Genomic DNA, 16,573 nt, shown 5'->3' with positions numbered 1-16,573 from the left:
ATCTTCAATCCCATGCAGAAAGTGAACTGGAAGTGGGGTGAGACTACAAACTCCTAAAGCCCACCTCTAGTGACATGCTTTCTCAATACCAAGGTTTCGTCTCCTAACATCTATAACAATGGTTCTCAACCTGTGGGCTGTGACCCCCAGGCCCATCAGAAAACACAGTCATTTACATTATGATTCATCACCGTAGCAAAATGATACTCATGAAGCAGCAACATTCCACAACACGAGGAACTATATTAAAGGGTCGCAGCACTAGGAAGATTGAGAGCCACTGTTCTAGAACCTTCTCAGATGGCACCACCAACATGGGGCCACATGTTCAAACACATGAGCCTATGACAGACATTTCCCACTCAAAGCAGCACGGCAGTGAAATATCTTAAGACAAGAATGCCCGAGTGCTGGAGACACACCATGTGGGTGTGGAAGGTGAGAAGATCTTGGTTTGGGTGCTAGTTTTTCGTTGCAGTTGAGTCTCTAGAGGCTGACCCGTAGCAGGTGAGTCAGCCTGAAGAATGTTAGGTTTGATGGTTGGAAAGCACGGCTTAAGTTCTCAGATGCTGCGCGTGATTTCCTGGGTGCAAATCGTTAGGGGAGGAATTTGGGACAGCTTAAACAAGCCATGGATGGCTCAACACATCTGAGAAACAAACAAGTCAAGTAGGAAAATGCATTAGTTAAGTTTCACATTCATCTATCCAAACTTAAATGAATTGAAACTGACACATATCTTAAGGGATGTTCTATACTCATCTGGGAGATTACAGGGAGGCCCCAGGGGAAGATTTATGTGTTAAATAGATTTTCTTTAATTGTACTGTTAGGTAGAATAGTTACTGCAGTTCCACAGTTTAAGAGAGAGGAGAGTCTCCCCAGTGGAAAAACTACAGAATAAGCAAATGACTAGAAGACATAGGATGACAAAGTTCCAGACATAAGATTTTATTTAGAAGTAAGCTACTTTGTCAAGAGCCTTTAAATTGAGAAGAGATACTATTTATTCACAGATTCCAAATGGAGTGTCTTTCCCATTGAAACATAATGAAATTAAACTGTTGTATGGCTGGTGTAAGCAAATTTGTTGAGTAGTGCATAGAACCCACACAATGGAGTTCCTCCTCCTGCAGAGTCCTGGATTCCGTGGGGTGCTGGAAGCACAAGGCAGGGGTGAGCCCTCCCATTCCTTTTTACCTGCAACAAGGGCCAGAGGTCAGCTGCTTGCTAAGGTGCCACCCAGGCCTCTTCGGCTGGTTCTACATACTCAAACATCCCGGGAGCTCTGGCAGCAACCAGTCTGTTTCACAGACTGCTCCCCTAGGCTGCAGGGGCGGGGGCGGGGTCCTTTCTCTGGAGATCTCTTTCTGTCTTTAGCATCTACTTTCTGTTTCTCTGTATAGTATTTTTGATATTCTGTGACTAATTAACTTACATGCTATCTTATCACTCTGTAACATCACAGGTTCATTTCCTGCATTCTGCAGCTGAATGTAACCTCTTCCTCTTTGGTTCCTCTCTTAGAGTGTTTACCTTACTTGATGGCATAGGACAAGCTAATAGGTTTGATTTTCTCATCCCTGTTTTAGCAATAGGAACTCAGTTCTGACTCATTTGAGAAAGAAAGAGTTTCTCAAAAGCTGGGGAGATGGTTCAGTGGATAAAACGTGCACAATCAACGACCGGAGTCTTAATCCCCAGAATTCAAACAATCTGGAGCTGCCTAGAGGACCTGCGATACCCATGCTTCTATGGTGAGCTGGGAGGCAGAGACGTGTGAACCCTTGGAAAGTCATGGGACAGACAGCCTGGTGTATACAGCACAACAACAGAGACTCTGCCTCTGACAAGGTGTAAGGTTGTCCTCTGACTGCTTCCTTCATGTATACTGTGACACACACACACACACACACACACACACACACACACACACACAAACAACAACAACAACAATAATAATAACTATAATGATAATAATAATGATGATAAATACTTTACTAGGCATGCAAACTGCTTTCAGAATGAAGTTGCAAGGGAACTTGGATATGAGTAGTCACTGTCCTCAAGTGTTGGGTTCCAACTCTTGGCTCTGCTTCTTCTGCCTTGGCTTATATCCCAGCAGACCATCCCTTTCCAGGGACAAGGTTGACCAGTCTCAGCTCCAGGCTTACAGCCTTCCAATGTAGCAATCGTGCTGAAACACTGACTTTTCTAATTATTGCTACCAATGTTTTAGAGACGGCTGTTCTGGACTGGACTGGAGCAAATTTGATTGAACAAATTCTTCTGGGTAGTGGTGTGGAATTGCTCCAACAGGCCAGGCTAGGGTCAGTTTTGACTAACTCACTCCAATTTGTTTATTACTCTTCTGATTTTTATATAAAAACAATCTCATACCCTAGGAAAGTCCTCAATTCACTGTAAACCAAGACAGTTGGCACCTTAGGAGTCCATGCTGGGGACAAGGGGAGTACTATGGCTAGCGTAACTGAGCTCTCACAGGCTAAGAATGGTGATGGGGGCACCAGAGAGATATCTTTGTGGTGAAGAGTATGTACTGTTCATTCAGGGGACCTTTAGGTTTGCAGCACCCACAAAGGCAGGTTACAACGACCTGAGACACCAGCTCCAGGGGAACCTGGGGCCTCTGGCTTTCTTAGGCACCTGTCCTCACTTGCACAAAGCACATACAGACACTCACATACACGTAATTAAAAATAATGCAAATAAAGCCTTAAAATATGAAAGTGGGTAGTCTCCATTAGAACCATAAGAAAAAGAACAAATTCAGGGCAGGCGGAACACCAGAATAATACCTTTTCTATTCATCTTTTTGGACTAGAGGCCCCATGAGGGCAGGGACTGAATCTTACTCATTTTCATTTCTTGTGTGTGGGTGGGGGTGAGGTAGTGGTGGAATGAGCTCTCCACAGAAGAAAGCTTCCAGAGAATTTGTGTTCTTTCTTTCATTTTATTACATACTTGGAGAACTATCTCTTAGGATGAAGAAATGTCACAGTAGATGATACAGGATCATTTTAAACAGTGTTGCAATGTAGGAGAATCTCCATCTCTCCCGAGATTATTCAAACTTAATATTGCTTAAAGCAAGGTAGGTGGATAATCTCATTCCCTGAACTCTCAAAATTACCATGGAGCCATGTTTCATAAGGTAGTTCCGTGCCTTATAGCTGCAACGAAGCCTACATTATGTTCTTTTCATATAAACATCCAGTATGCATCAGAATCTGAACTTTCAGCTACTCCCCTGAAGACTTGATGTTGACTCACTTGTTTGTGTTTTGTGACTGTCTTACTAGAACAGCGAGCAGGGGTTGTTTTGCTTTGGCCGGGGTGTGGCTTTTGCTCTGAAACAGTTTTTTCCTGTAACTTCTGACCTAACTCCTGCCAACAGTGAGTTAGGCATCAGTCGGTGTGCTTAGAGATCTACCCCCTTAGCTTTGAAAACAGAATAAAATTATTTTAATATTTTAAGTTGATGAACAGATGGAAAATCTTGAACTTAGTTCATGGAAGAAAATGAAACAGCCTTTGACATGCAGCTTTCAAATCTGGCATTGCCTGTGGAGACAAGGACTTTAGTCTGTGTGAATTCAGCCTGGCCAGTTCTTTCTAGGACACAGCATTCATTTGTGAATAAGTTTAGACTATTGCTGCCTTGCAGTCTCTAACACAAAATGTTTTCAAAGATGTAGGGTTTTTTTCTTTACTTTTACTCTTTGAGGGGCCCACCACCCAGCTCCCAAATAAGTATACAGAGTATTATTCTTTCTTATAAATGCTCGACCTTAGCTTGGCTTGTTTCTTGACAGCTTTTCTTAAATCATCCTGTTTACCTTTTGCCTCTGGGCTTTTTTTTTTTTTTAAGATTTATTTATTTATTTATTTATTTATTTATTTATTAATACATACAGTGTTCTGCCTACATGCCAGAAGAGGGCGCCAGATCTCATTACAGATGGCTGTGAGCCACCATGTGGTTGCTGGGAATCGAACTCATGACCTCTGGAAGAACAGCCGGTGCTCTTAACCGCTGAGCCATCTCTCCAGCCCGCCTCTGGGCTTTTACCTTTCTCTATTCTATATCTCTTTTTTTTCCTTCTTACTCCATAGCTGGCTGTGTTACTCGGTGGCTGGCCCTTGGAATCTTCTCCTTCTCCTTTTTTCCCTCCACCCTCTTCTTCTATTTATTCTCTCCGCCTACTATTTCTTTCCTGCCTCACTATTGGATATTCAGCTCTTTATTAGACCAATCATGTGTTTTAGACAGGCAAAGTATCACAGTTTCACAGAGCTAAAAAAAATGCAACATAAAAGAATGCAACACATCTATGCATCATTAAACAAATGTTCCACAACACAAATGAATGTAACACATCTTAAACTACATTCTACAACATAAAGGCTCTCTATATAAAACTCTCTTTTCAAAAAGCTGAGGTGAAAAAATATTTAAGTGAATGTTATTCTTTTGTCTACCTAAATAAAACAATATTTATGTCAAAAAATTACATTAGAAATGAAGATCAGTATTAATGTCACATTCTTTTACCTTTACATATCTAGAAGGACACTTTAGTGGACTTTCCAGCACCCACTCAATCTCAAATCTACTACTAAGGAATAAAGAAGTAGTTTGAGAAAAACAGTTCCTTCCCAGTGCTCAGGTTAGGGTGTGGACAGAAAGACTGGTAGTTAACTGTTCTTGTTTTTTCCTTACTCAGAGTTGGGCATGTGAGACAGCAACTAGTCTAACTGAAAAGTTGGTGGCGCTACTAAGAGACCAAACCTCCAAGAAGTCCTTTATATTACCCAAAGAGCAAGAAAAAAAAAAAGGCTCCTATTACTCCTATAACTGCAGGTAGTTATCTTTACCATGAAGGGAACCAGATGCCAATTCATTTCCAGGCAGAGAAAGAGTGGTGTGCATGAGTAATGGCTCCCTAGCTGGGCTGCGAAGTCAGCGATTTCTGAAGTGCACCTTCCTTCTGGATTTCTCGTTCTACAAGGAAACAAATAACCCTTATCATTTAGGCTTATTTGACACAAGATTTCAATAACGGTTGACAAGGGAAACAATATGAGAGATAACAGGAGTCTGGTGCCAAGAGGAACCATTTTGTCCCTTTGTTTTTGACTACTTTATCTTCCAGTGGAGGAAACCAGACTGCAAGGGTCTCTGAGCCAATCCCCACACAGGCAGCAGCATCAGGGAGCTTTTATTTCTCCTGGTGACCAGCACATTGCTCTCTTCACTACAGGTGTCATCCATACAGCACTCAATTCTGCTTTTTCTTTTGTAAGCAACTGTGTCCCCAGTAAGGAAGCAGCAGAATCTGCAGAATGGGTCCCCGAATGCAGAAAATCTAAGTGCTGCTAAACTGTATATTACATAAATTCTCCTGGAACTCCATGTTACCATTCTGAGTGGCCGTCATCATGACAGTCACAGCTAATACCACGATCAATGACTACGCCAAGTGCTTTATCTGCTTTACTGAACTTATTTGACAAGAATCCCGAGAGGTTGGTACCACAGAACTTTCTGTGCAGATGAAGAGATAGAGTTCGAACAGGTTGAGGCAAGTGCCCAAGATTAGTCAGTGCTGGCAGATTCTAGGGCTGAATTAGATGTCTTCTACCAAGACTTCAGCAAAGACAACTTGCAGATCCAGGATGCTCCACTTTCCTAATGCACAGGGTTATCTGAGGCTTGAAACTGGAATCAATTTATCAAGGCAAACTAACAATGAACAGACCACACTCAGATTCAGATTTCTTCCTTAGGTGCACCCATGCCCTTAGTGATGGCTATCCTCTCAACTCTGACCAATGTACCACATTCAGTCTTTGACATTTAATGACCAAGGCTGCAAGGACCCGATAAATCCAGCTACTGGGTTCACAGCTAAGTTTTTCAGACTTCAGGATATAGTATACTATTATGATACCCTTAACTCATTTCTTTGTACCTTTTTGAGTATCTGGTGTACAGTAATGAAAATATTCTCTGGACATTTGCATTTTAACAGAGAAAGGGACATTAAGCCTGGAGTACTTTAAAATAATCATTAAATCCAACAAAGACTGAATACTTCAATGTCAGGTTCATCTTTGGACATTACAGATACAAAGAAAAAAATACTAGCCTCTGTCAACTGTATCTGAGCAATACAAATATTAAATAAATATATCTGTTTGGCAAGTCTCTTAAGTTTGAAGTTGGATTATTCAGCTCTTCGACTATTACCCTCTTTAAAGGCAAGACCATGATTTCACATACACATCTTAGCGGTGTGAAAAGGGAAAACTGCAACAAATTTAGTTTGAGAACCCTAGTTCACTTTCATTTGGGACTGTAGACGCAGGCAACACCTTATTCTCAACAGAATGAATGTCCGGATGAGATGACCAGAGTATATACCAGAAAAGGAATTCAAAAAGGCAGAAACACGTCCAGAGAAAGTCAACTGGTTGTTTCAGAGTTTCTTTCCTTATACAAGTGAAGGCGGAAGGGACTTCCTCATCTCCTGGCTAGAACTGGGCACCGGTGACTAGGATGGTAAGTCGAGGGCAGGGCAGGAGAGAGAGGAGCGAACCTTTTTTCCCTAGGTCCAGTTGAACTCCACCTGTCTCCGGGAGGTACGTGAAACACACCAATGGGAAAGGGAGTCCCATCCGCGCTGGCTGGAGCATCCAATCCACGTCCGCGTCTCACTGGGCCGCCCGCAGCACCGCTCTCGGCGGTGCCCGCTGGCCCCCGGGGGTGGGCGTCCGCTACTGCGCAGGCGTCCCAGGAAGCGCTCGCCAGAGCCGCGCTCGGCCCGCGTCCGCCTGGCCCGCCAGTGCCCCGGAGCGCGCGGTTCCGCTAGCGCCGAGTTCCGCGCGCCCGACCGAGGTGGCCGCGGCGACGACGGGTGAGTCCCGAAGGGAAATGCCGCTCCTTCCCCAGCTCGGAGGGTCGAGACAGTGAGAGCCGCTGCTCCCTTCTGCTCCGGGCGCCTGGCGGGGACGCGCGTGGTGGGTGCCCGGGGCGGCGGGGAGGTGGCGCGTCCCCCGGCAGGTGGATGTCAACTGTGACGGGAGGTGAGGACGTGGGTCCGAGGACAGGAGTGCGGGCCTGGCGGCCTCTGCCTCGGTGTCCGCCCTGGGCTTGTCGTGCTGTCGAATGGTATTCCCGTCCTAAAATACTAGACACGGAGCCGAGGGAGATGCCGGATGCTGGGTCAGGCGCTGCACAAACAACCGGTCCCGTGCTGCTCCCAGCCCTGAGCCTTGAGGGCTGCCCAGCTAGTGACCGGAAAATTCCGGTGCACCTTTGGTAGGTCTCCAGAGGGCAGGGCAGTCTGCTGCAGGAACGCGGCAGTGCGGTTTTCCCTCTTCCCGTTTTCCCAGAGATTTCCCAATTTCAAGGGAACTCGAAGCTTTCGAGCTGCGCCCCTGCCCCCCACCCCTCCCCCTGTCCCTTTCCCTCAGCTAATTTTAAAGTCAGTTTTGCACAGTATAATTGGGAAGAAATTATGTTGGACCTACAATGAGTACTTAAAGAGGGACCTTATTTTATACACAGCAAGATAGATGTACTGACTTGAAGAGGTTAGAAAGTCTTATGTGGCTTAGAACAGCGGAGAGCCATTTAGAATAGACTCTTTTAAGATGCAGGAAGCTTTTCAGGGAGTTGGGTTTCTTCCCTTAGATTGTTAAGCACTTAATAAAAATCTCTGGGTAAGCCACCTGTTACGTTACTGTGCACACAGGTGACAATGGATAAAGCTATTTGAAAGCCACATTTGCATTTGCCTGCACCACAGAGTAGATGGAATGCTAATGCTGGAAAGTGGCTTTTACCTTGCCCTCCTCCAACCCAAGCCTGTGATGCTCTAGGTAATTCAGTGAGGGTTGACTGACGTGCATTCCACCCAGGCAAGACAGTCAACCCAGAGGAGCTAAGGGATGTTTTGTCTCCCAAATTGGAGACTACATCGTATTTCCAGTTACTGTCAAGCTGTCGGATGCAGTCCAGATGTGTCTGCTTGTTTTTTCATTCCCTTGAGGTTTTTGTTGGTGTGAAAAATGACAGAATTTCTTGCAATGCTTTATAATTTTGTTCTTGGAACCGTGGCTTTCTCATTCTATGAAAATGTGTGAGGACCTTTTTGCTGGTGGTTTGTTTACAGCTTATGACTTGGTGATAAAATGAAACATAATGTGGTAAGCTTAAAGACAAGGACTGTCCAGTGTGCTGAGTTTTCCCAATCCTGGGTTTTATAATAGCATATGTGTTTTGAATATCCTTTTTATCCAGAATTTGGGGAAGAAAGATTTTTCATTTGTGTTTTGTGGGAGAAGAGGAAACACAGGTTTTGTTATGTGGTATTGCTTTGCATATAGGAAGTAGTACAAAATATTCTCATGTTAAAACACCCAAATCTGCATTATAAGATGCATAATTCACACCCTTTTTTTGAGGCAAAATAAGATGATAAACATGTTTTGCTATTTTGTAATGGGGCATTTAGGAATAAAGTTTCACTTTTAAAAATAATTTTATTGATATATAAGATACCATTGAATTCACTCACTTAAGTGTGCAGCCGTATGGATTATAACCATCATCACAGTCAATTTGAAAACACTTTTCACCAACCCCAAAAGAAACCTCCCCCTTGGCATTTACTGACACTTTCTCACAAGCCTACCCCTGAGTAATTATCCATGCTGTCTTAGTTCTGTAGAATTGTGCCTTCTAAGCATTTCATCTTAATAGAATTGTACCTGAGGTGATTATTCGTGAATGCCTCTTTCCCTTGTGTTTTGGGCATGGCATCTAAGTTTTGGACATAATCAAAGGTTATGAAGATTTGCTGCTAGATTTTCCTCTAAGAACTTCCCAGCTTTAGCTTTCATGGAGGTCTGTGGTCCGTTTTGAGTTAACTTTCCCACATGGTAGGGTCTGGGAGCACCATGTTAATTCTTTTGCATGTTGGCCGGCCACCCAGCTGTCTTTGCAGCATCCCTGAATTGTCCCGTCATCTATCAGACATAACTGTATTTGAAAAATTTTAGACACACTATAAAATTCCATATCATCAATCCAGTAACCAATGGGTCATTTTTAAAAAGAATAATTAAGACTAACTCTGAACCTGGGATATTAGGAAAAATAGTCATAACTAAAGCAGTAAGATCGAAGTTTAAGGGTGGTATAGAGAGGAAATGCCTTTTAGTAACTTAAATTTCTTCTCGAGTTACTGTGGCATCCAAGTCCGTATAAACTTGGTCTGTTAGTCACCTTTATGTCAAAATTGGAGCAAGTGTCTGATGAGATTTTCCCCCTTTGGTAGCGTTTATTTTGTCTCTATTGTATTGCTGTGTTTTTTTCTTAAATACAAACTGGTGATGAGCCAGTTTGGTAGGATTCTAACAGCTATGCATGTGGACTAAAGTAAATTAAGAGAAACTGCCGAAGGCTTGGAATTATTTGTGTTTTGAACAAGAGTCATTTTTATGTTTTCATCTATTTTTTGTAAACCTTTAGAATAATTTTTACTGTTCTGAAAGAGCAAAATAGACAAGCAGGAATGTTTATGGGGACCAAAATATGTTCCATTTTCCCCCCCCAGAGCTTGATGATGTGTGGGACAGGTATCAATAGGAAACTGGACAAGTAAAGGCAATTTTTCTGTATTTCAACTTTATTGTTATCTTTAAATTGAAGTTCTAAGTTGAAATCAGTAAAGCTGGTATGTAAAGGATTTGTAAATGTTCATTCTCTTCTGCTGGTTAAATTTCTGAAACTTAAACATGAATTGTGTTTTTATATTTTAGGAGCCCTGGCTGCTGTGTTCAAGGTGTTCGTTATGAAGTTATTAGTAATACTTTTATTTCTGGGCCTTCTCCGTGGTTGTAGAGGTAACTCTTCCTATAGCTTGACACCTCAGTTACTTCTGGTGTCCTTTGATGGATTTAGAGCCGACTACCTGCAGAACTATGACCTCCCTCACCTCCAGAACTTCATCGCAGAAGGTGTTCTGGTGGAACATGTTACAAACGTTTTTATCACAAAAACATTTCCAAACCACTACAGCATCGTGACTGGCTTATATGAGGAGAGCCATGGCATTGTGGCCAACTCCATGTATGATGAGGTCACAAAGAAACATTTTTCTGAATCAAATGATAAGGATCCATTTTGGTGGGATGGGGCAGTGCCTATCTGGGTGACCAATCAGCTCCAAGAAAACAGATCAAGTGCTGCTGCTATGTGGCCTGGTACTGATGTGCCCATTCACAATACTACACCTTCCTATTTTATGAATTACAGCAGCTCAGTGCCCTTTGAGGAGAGACTAAATAATGTTACCGAATGGCTCAGCAGTTCCAACCCACCAGTCACCTTTGCAACCCTCTACTGGGAAGAACCAGATGCAAGCGGCCACAAGTACGGGCCTGAAGATAAAGGAAACATGAGCAGGGTATTGAAAGAAATAGATGGCCTTGTTGGTGATCTTGTTCAAAGACTCAAGGTGTTAGGACTGTGGGAAAGCCTTAATGTCATCATCACAAGTGACCATGGGATGGCGCAGTGTTCTGAGAACAGACTGATACATTTGGACTCCTGCCTGGACCGTTCAAACTACACGGTTGTAGACTTAACCCCTGTGGCCGCCATCCTCCCCAAAATAAGTAAGTAGCTGTTTAAAGTAAGATAGACATTTCTTTCAGTGATGGCATCAGTCATAATACACAGTTCATATTTGCTTAGGAATCTCAGTGTAAAGCTGTCTCTTTTCAACGTCAACCAGCACAGGTCACATAATGGAAAGAGATACGGGGGTTGATGAAAGTCCCTGTGTGTTCATGCCCATCTCGGACACTGTCACATAATTACTCTCTGTTTTGAGAATTAAAAGTAATTTAATCAGATGACATTGTCCAGAATGTATTCCTATTTATGCTAGTCAGATACAGCTTTGCTTCTAAGTCAGCCACCCGTTTTCCTTTTGCATTCCTTTTACAGATGTAACAGAGGTTTATGACAAACTGAAGCACTGTAGCCCTCACATGACTGTTTATCTCAAAGAAGACATTCCTAACAGATTTCACTACCGACACAATGATCGCATCCAGCCGATTATCTTGGTTGCCGATGAAGGCTGGACTATCGTACTAAATAAGTCATTATTAAAGCGTAAGTATTTATTCTGTACTCAAGGCTGTACCACACATTGGGACCTGGGTTTGGAAGGCGGGAACTCTGATTCAGTTATGTTTATACGGTTCAGTTTTGCAAAGGTAGTTCTCACGTGATTTTTCATTTGCTAGCCATTTCCAGTGGCCACAGTTTGACTCTTCCATTAGGAGGCTGGGCAACTTTATGGGAAAGCTGCAGTTTCACTTTCTAATTCCTTTTCCTCATGTGTATTTAAAAAAAAAAAAGAGTTCACCCCAGTGACCCTTAGACTTTCCCAGATGGTGAAATCACTTCCTTGTGTGCTGTGGTCTGTGGGTCACTGGGCAAGAGTTGAAAGCAAACAGAGGGAGCAGTCAACTAAGTTAGCAAAGTAGAAACATCACAACTGCTCCCTAAACGTGGACAGCACAGGGTGAGTTACTGGTCTTGTCTCAGATGAAGGTTATTCATCTGTATTTTGTATTTAATTTTATGACTCAAGAATTCTGATGTTGGAGTACATTGCAGGGGTCAGTGAACTTCCATAAAAGGCCAGATAATAAATATTTTCGGCTTTGTGGGCCAGCTGGTCTGTGTTTCAGCTACTCAGCTCTTTTTCTAGCCTGAAAGCAGCTATGGTTAGTTAGTAAACTAATTAAAGCGGGGTACGTAGAAGTGGAGGTTGGCTTACGAACACAGGTGAAGGACTATAGGATGGGAATTTGGAAGTATCAGGCAAGGGTAAGACAGACTGGGTTTGTGTATTATTTGTGTTGTTTTAAATACTTACTTTGTAAACTTGGAAAATCCAGAACAGAGAACAAAGGCATCACAATCCGTCAGTATGCAAGTATCAACAAATGTTATTTGTAGGATGTTCCCCTCCCAATACTTTTTCCATGTTACTTACTTGAGTTAAAATTTTAATTACAGTGGAATCACTGGGGACTTGTCATATCAATCCCAGAACATTGCAACAAACTTCCATATCCCTAAAATGGAAATTGGTGAAATTCAAGACATTCACAGACAAGGTTGTTAGAGCTAAGCTGAAGAGTCTGGTGTTGGGTTTCTGTCAGGGAAGGTTAGCCATGTTTTTCTTTGAGCCAGACATTTGGTGGAGTTACAAGCTGGAGTTGTCTGGATTTCTTTTACATTCAGTATACAGATGTGTTCCCTAAAATCCTCACTTGTCTGCCCTTCCTGAGTTTTTGAGGTATGTGTTAACTGGCAGTAAACACATTGTGCCATGGTATTTCTTACTGGAACAACTGAGACAGTTAAGCCTCGGGGCCCAGCCCCCCTCAGTGCTCCCCCCTCAGTGCTCCCTCCTGCACTTCCTCAGCTCTATAGGATCCTCAGCACTTGCACACTTTTTTAAGCTACCCGTGCTGTTGATGGTGAGTTTTTACCACTAGCCCGGGGATGGGTAGGTGAAGGAAGAGGGTTAGGGTGGACACATACATAGGTACATCAGGTTGAGAAGTATGAAGGTCTAAACCATGATTCCCTGGGAAGAGAGGTGTGCATGGGAAAGGGGCAAGCTTAGGATGAAGGAAACACAGAGGTCATTTCTGTCTTCTGAATTACAGCCAGCCAGAATCTTGATGGATGGGGCTGGCCTGGCAAGAAGCTGGTACATGTGTAGTGAACAAGTTATTTTGTAATAAAAGACTGTTGTTTAATGACATAATCTTGTCTTTTTCCCAGTAGGTGACCATGGCTATGACAATTCTCTGCCGACTATGCATCCATTTCTTGCCGCCCATGGTCCTGCTTTTAGAAGAGGTTACAAGCAGAGCACCATGAACACTGTGGACATCTACCCAATGATGTGCCACATCCTGGGGCTGAAACCACATCCCAATAATGGAACCTTCAGCCACACCAAGTGCTTGTTGGTGGACCAGTGGTGCATCAACCTCCCAGAAGTCATTGGGATTGTTGTCAGCGCACTGTTGGTGTTAACTCTGCTAACAGGCCTCATGATATTCATGCAGAACAGATCGCCTGCCTCCCGTCCGTTTTCCCGCCTTCAGCTGCAGGAGGATGACGATGATCCTTTAATTGGGTAGCCCACGGTGTCTTACTAATTTCAAAACTAAGGATCCGTGGTGTTTTACATGGTGTTGCAGCCGTAGAAGGATATATGTCAGAAGAGAAGACAGACGTGCTGAAAGTACTCTGTTTGGTTTTCTTTTCTCTCGTGTCTCATTTTGGTGTGTTGCCCGATGTAAATGACCCTGGCAGTAGTGGAGTGCTGGCAGACCAGTTAAAACCACCTGCTTCACTAACAAGAGCGAGCCTTGGAGAAAACACTCTGGTTTCTTTCTTTCTTTTCCAATAAATATCTAACTTTAAGTGAAAATATACCAGAACTTAATAGGCATGCTTTTCTAACAGATTTATATATTTGTAAATGACACAAAGATATTTATGTAAATTGTGAATTTTGTGTACCCTGGAGAAAAAGTTGCTTATATTTTTATATTTGCCTTTAAGTAGTGTATGTCCCAAGAAAACCCTCAAAGTAGGAAATTCTGTGATGGTTAATAAATTGATTAGCCACAGAGTATAGCTGTAACATACAAAGAAATCATTTTAAGTAAAGCTGCTAAAAACAAACAAAAACCAGCTAAGTCTATGTAATATTAAGTCTGACCTTGTTAAGTCCCTTAGCTGTTGACACCCCAGAAGTTATGTCCTTGGAGCTGGGCATGTGGTGAACACCTGTAGGCTGAAGAGTTGGGAGGGTGAGGCGGGGACTTTGAGACTGAGTCCAGTCCAGCCTGGGTTATGTACCAAGACCTCGTGGTTTTGTTTGTTTGTTTTAGTTACATTTTTTGGATACTATTGTTACTAAGAAATTTCAAGGAAAATTGTTTTTCCCTATTTGTGTTTAATGTCTTTGGGTAAGTTGTGTGTGCAAGTGTGTTTATATGTGTGAGATTGTGTCGGTGTCATGTGACTTTTAAAGGGGACTGGACTATGTGCCAGAACACAGCCATCTGGAAAGGGTCAGCCCAAAGGACAGGTCACTTCTTGATAAACACCTTAGTTGTTTATCAGCTTCCAAGTTGATATTACAGTTAAAACTCCTGTTACAGTTTTCAGTTCTCATGTTTATTGGAAGTGTTCAGATGCCGTGGGAAAAAATATGACCTGAATATAAAGCTGCAAGGTCAGGATTTTTCTGTTTACCTCTGAGACTTTGTGATGTGCCTTCCGTACAGCAGAGTGGTAAGAAACGTAGACCCGAGTTTGGTGTCTCCCGCCCTTTGCAGCGGTCATGTGCTGAGGGCGGAGAGCTTCAGCCTGGCACTCCTCCCTCAGTTGACTCCACACCTTTCCTGAGAACCATGGATCTGGTGGGAAGCACTGTGATCCTTCCCTGGCTAGTCAGTTCCTCAGAACCAGAATTATTAGAACAAACAGCCTGTATGATGTCCATTAGAGAAGACCAGTGGTTCATGTACTAGTGTGACCTTGAAAGTTTGGACAATACAAAACAAGCTTGGTTGTTGCTATTAGGATACAAGATGGCTCTCCAGTAAGTGTGCAGCAGCACAGGAAGGTAAACACCGATTAGCTGATGACAGAGGACACCTCTCAGTCATCTTAGAGACATGGCACTGTGTTGGCTCACTGCTGATTTTCTGAACTCTGATAGCCAGTGCCACAGTATCGGGGTTTTTGAGAGGCGTCTCTGTACAACATACATAATCATAATTATGTTAATCATAAAATGGGTGTTTTAGGAACAGGACTGATTTGTTCATAAATGTTCTGATTTATTTCGTTACATATAATAGTGATACTAAAGGATAAAGAGTTGATCAAATAATAGAAAAATTCCTACCTACTTCAATTTCCATTTTTCAAAGAAAATAACAAATGAACTGCCATATTCACTTTGAAAAAAAAATTAGTGGCCATTTGAACTGTGTGCCAGCAGAGTATTTAATACTAGTTGAAGATGGCTTAGTCCTACAGTGCTATCTATGGGTTCCAGTGACTCTTAGCTTGATTGTGGCTTCTACAGTGTCCAGCCTATGAGTGGGTTTTTAGAAAGGGTGGCGTAGGAAGGGAGCCCTCTCAGTGTCTCAGCCCTTGCAACCGAGGTATTGATTTTGTCTTTTCTTCCATTCTCAGAATACTAGAACTAGGTAATGTTTATAAAGTGCTTATTCAGGAAACAAGGAATAGTATTTATTTCACCAAATAGGTGATCATATTGAACTGTGTGCATATTCATCTGTGTCTTTGGAACAATTTATCACTGTTAAAGCCCATGGCCACAGTGTTGCTCTGAGAAAACCTTGTAGTGAAGCTTTGACATGGAGGTTTGCATGTGCGTGTCATCACATGATGAACTAGAATTCTCTGCTTTCTGGTCAGGAGAAAGTACTGGCTTCAGGAAATACTTAGCTCTTGATGACAGTACCCAAAGGCAATAGGAAGGTGTCGATGTAGTTTTGTTAATCCCCTGGGTCAGTTCGGAATGAAGCACCTTGACTTCACAGTAGAGGGGTGATCACGGTGCTGTTAGCAGTCTGTTGTACACGCTCTTCACAGAGCGAAGGGGTAGACAGAGGCTTGCTAGCAGCGCTGTCCGGGAAGCTTCCTCTAGCAATCCACGGGTAAAGCCTTGGAATAGGAAAGGAGCAGATGCCTTTGCACTGATCTTGGGTGTTTCTGGCCCTTGCCCGACTTGTGAGCTTTAAGGATGATTGGCTTTAATTCCTTTTGTGTAGAGTGTTTTATTTCATTGTTAATTTATAACATTACAAATGAAGGACAAAGATTAGCTGTAAAGTGTGTGTTTATTGTCCTTCTCAAACAGCGTGTAAATACAGTGAGTGCTTTAGGGAAACTTGTAGTGCCTTAAATTAAAGGAAATACATTTTGACCATATTGTTTGAACTTGTAGCTAATGACTTTGCTTCTGATTAAAATTTATGTAAATAAAGTCTACCCAAACAAATACACTATCAGCCTTTCTAATTTGTCACCTTCTTACAAAAATCTACATACTGTGAAAGATGAATTGTCGGGACTTGAGCGATTCTGTGGAGACCATTATAGACATTCATTACAAATTTTTTAAAACCCGCATTAAGAGTGTATAACAGCCAGTTTTTAAAACAGCATAAAATACATGTAGTATGAGGACGTCATTGGCAAGAGAGCTGGAATAAATTTGCAGAACCTCCTGAACGTGAATCTTAAAAGGTCTTATTAATAAAAACAAACCCAGGAGCCAGATATCGGGGTGAATGCTGGAAGATTAGAGAAATGGAACACAAGCCACAGCTAACCTCACCTCACCAATCTTCTCAGTCGATCCTGTTTCCTCAAACTGATAGCCTCATCCGG

At 42.6% G+C, this 16,573-nt stretch overlaps 1 protein-coding gene and 1 long non-coding RNA gene across 4 annotated transcripts; one reads left to right on the top strand and one right to left on the bottom strand.

Moving 5' to 3' along the window:
• Window positions 1–935: 935 nt before the first annotated feature.
• On the bottom strand, window positions 936–7,014 carry LOC131926282 (uncharacterized). Its single transcript, XR_009383468.1, has 3 exons — window positions 6,624–7,014; window positions 4,900–5,026; window positions 936–1,200 (listed from the first exon to the last, which is right to left on the bottom strand). It is a non-coding gene; the product is annotated as an uncharacterized LOC131926282 (long non-coding RNA).
• On the top strand, window positions 6,827–16,181 carry Enpp4 (ectonucleotide pyrophosphatase/phosphodiesterase 4). 3 transcript variants are annotated; one of them, XM_059281620.1, is made up of 4 exons: window positions 6,827–6,941; window positions 9,853–10,710; window positions 11,045–11,215; window positions 12,908–16,181. In XM_059281620.1, exons 2-4 carry the CDS (start codon window positions 9,885–9,887, stop codon window positions 13,270–13,272), a joined length of 1,362 nt encoding a protein of 453 aa, XP_059137603.1. In that variant the 5' UTR covers window positions 6,827–6,941; window positions 9,853–9,884; the 3' UTR covers window positions 13,273–16,181. The 3 variants fall into 3 exon arrangements, with proteins under 3 accessions (XP_059137603.1, XP_059137602.1, XP_059137601.1); XM_059281619.1 differs by lacking the exon at window positions 6,827–6,941 and adding an exon at window positions 7,126–7,345 and having other exon boundaries at window positions 12,911–16,181; XM_059281618.1 differs by lacking the exon at window positions 6,827–6,941 and adding an exon at window positions 7,128–7,345.
• Window positions 16,182–16,573: the final 392 nt, after the last annotated feature.

The sequence above is a fragment of the Peromyscus eremicus genome, chromosome 16_21 (genome assembly GCF_949786415.1).
Source record: "Peromyscus eremicus chromosome 16_21, PerEre_H2_v1, whole genome shotgun sequence".
Lineage (NCBI taxonomy): Eukaryota > Metazoa > Chordata > Mammalia > Rodentia > Cricetidae > Peromyscus > Peromyscus eremicus.
The sequence above is the reverse complement of the archived record's forward strand: the minus strand, read 5'-3'. Positions and strand labels throughout refer to the sequence as shown.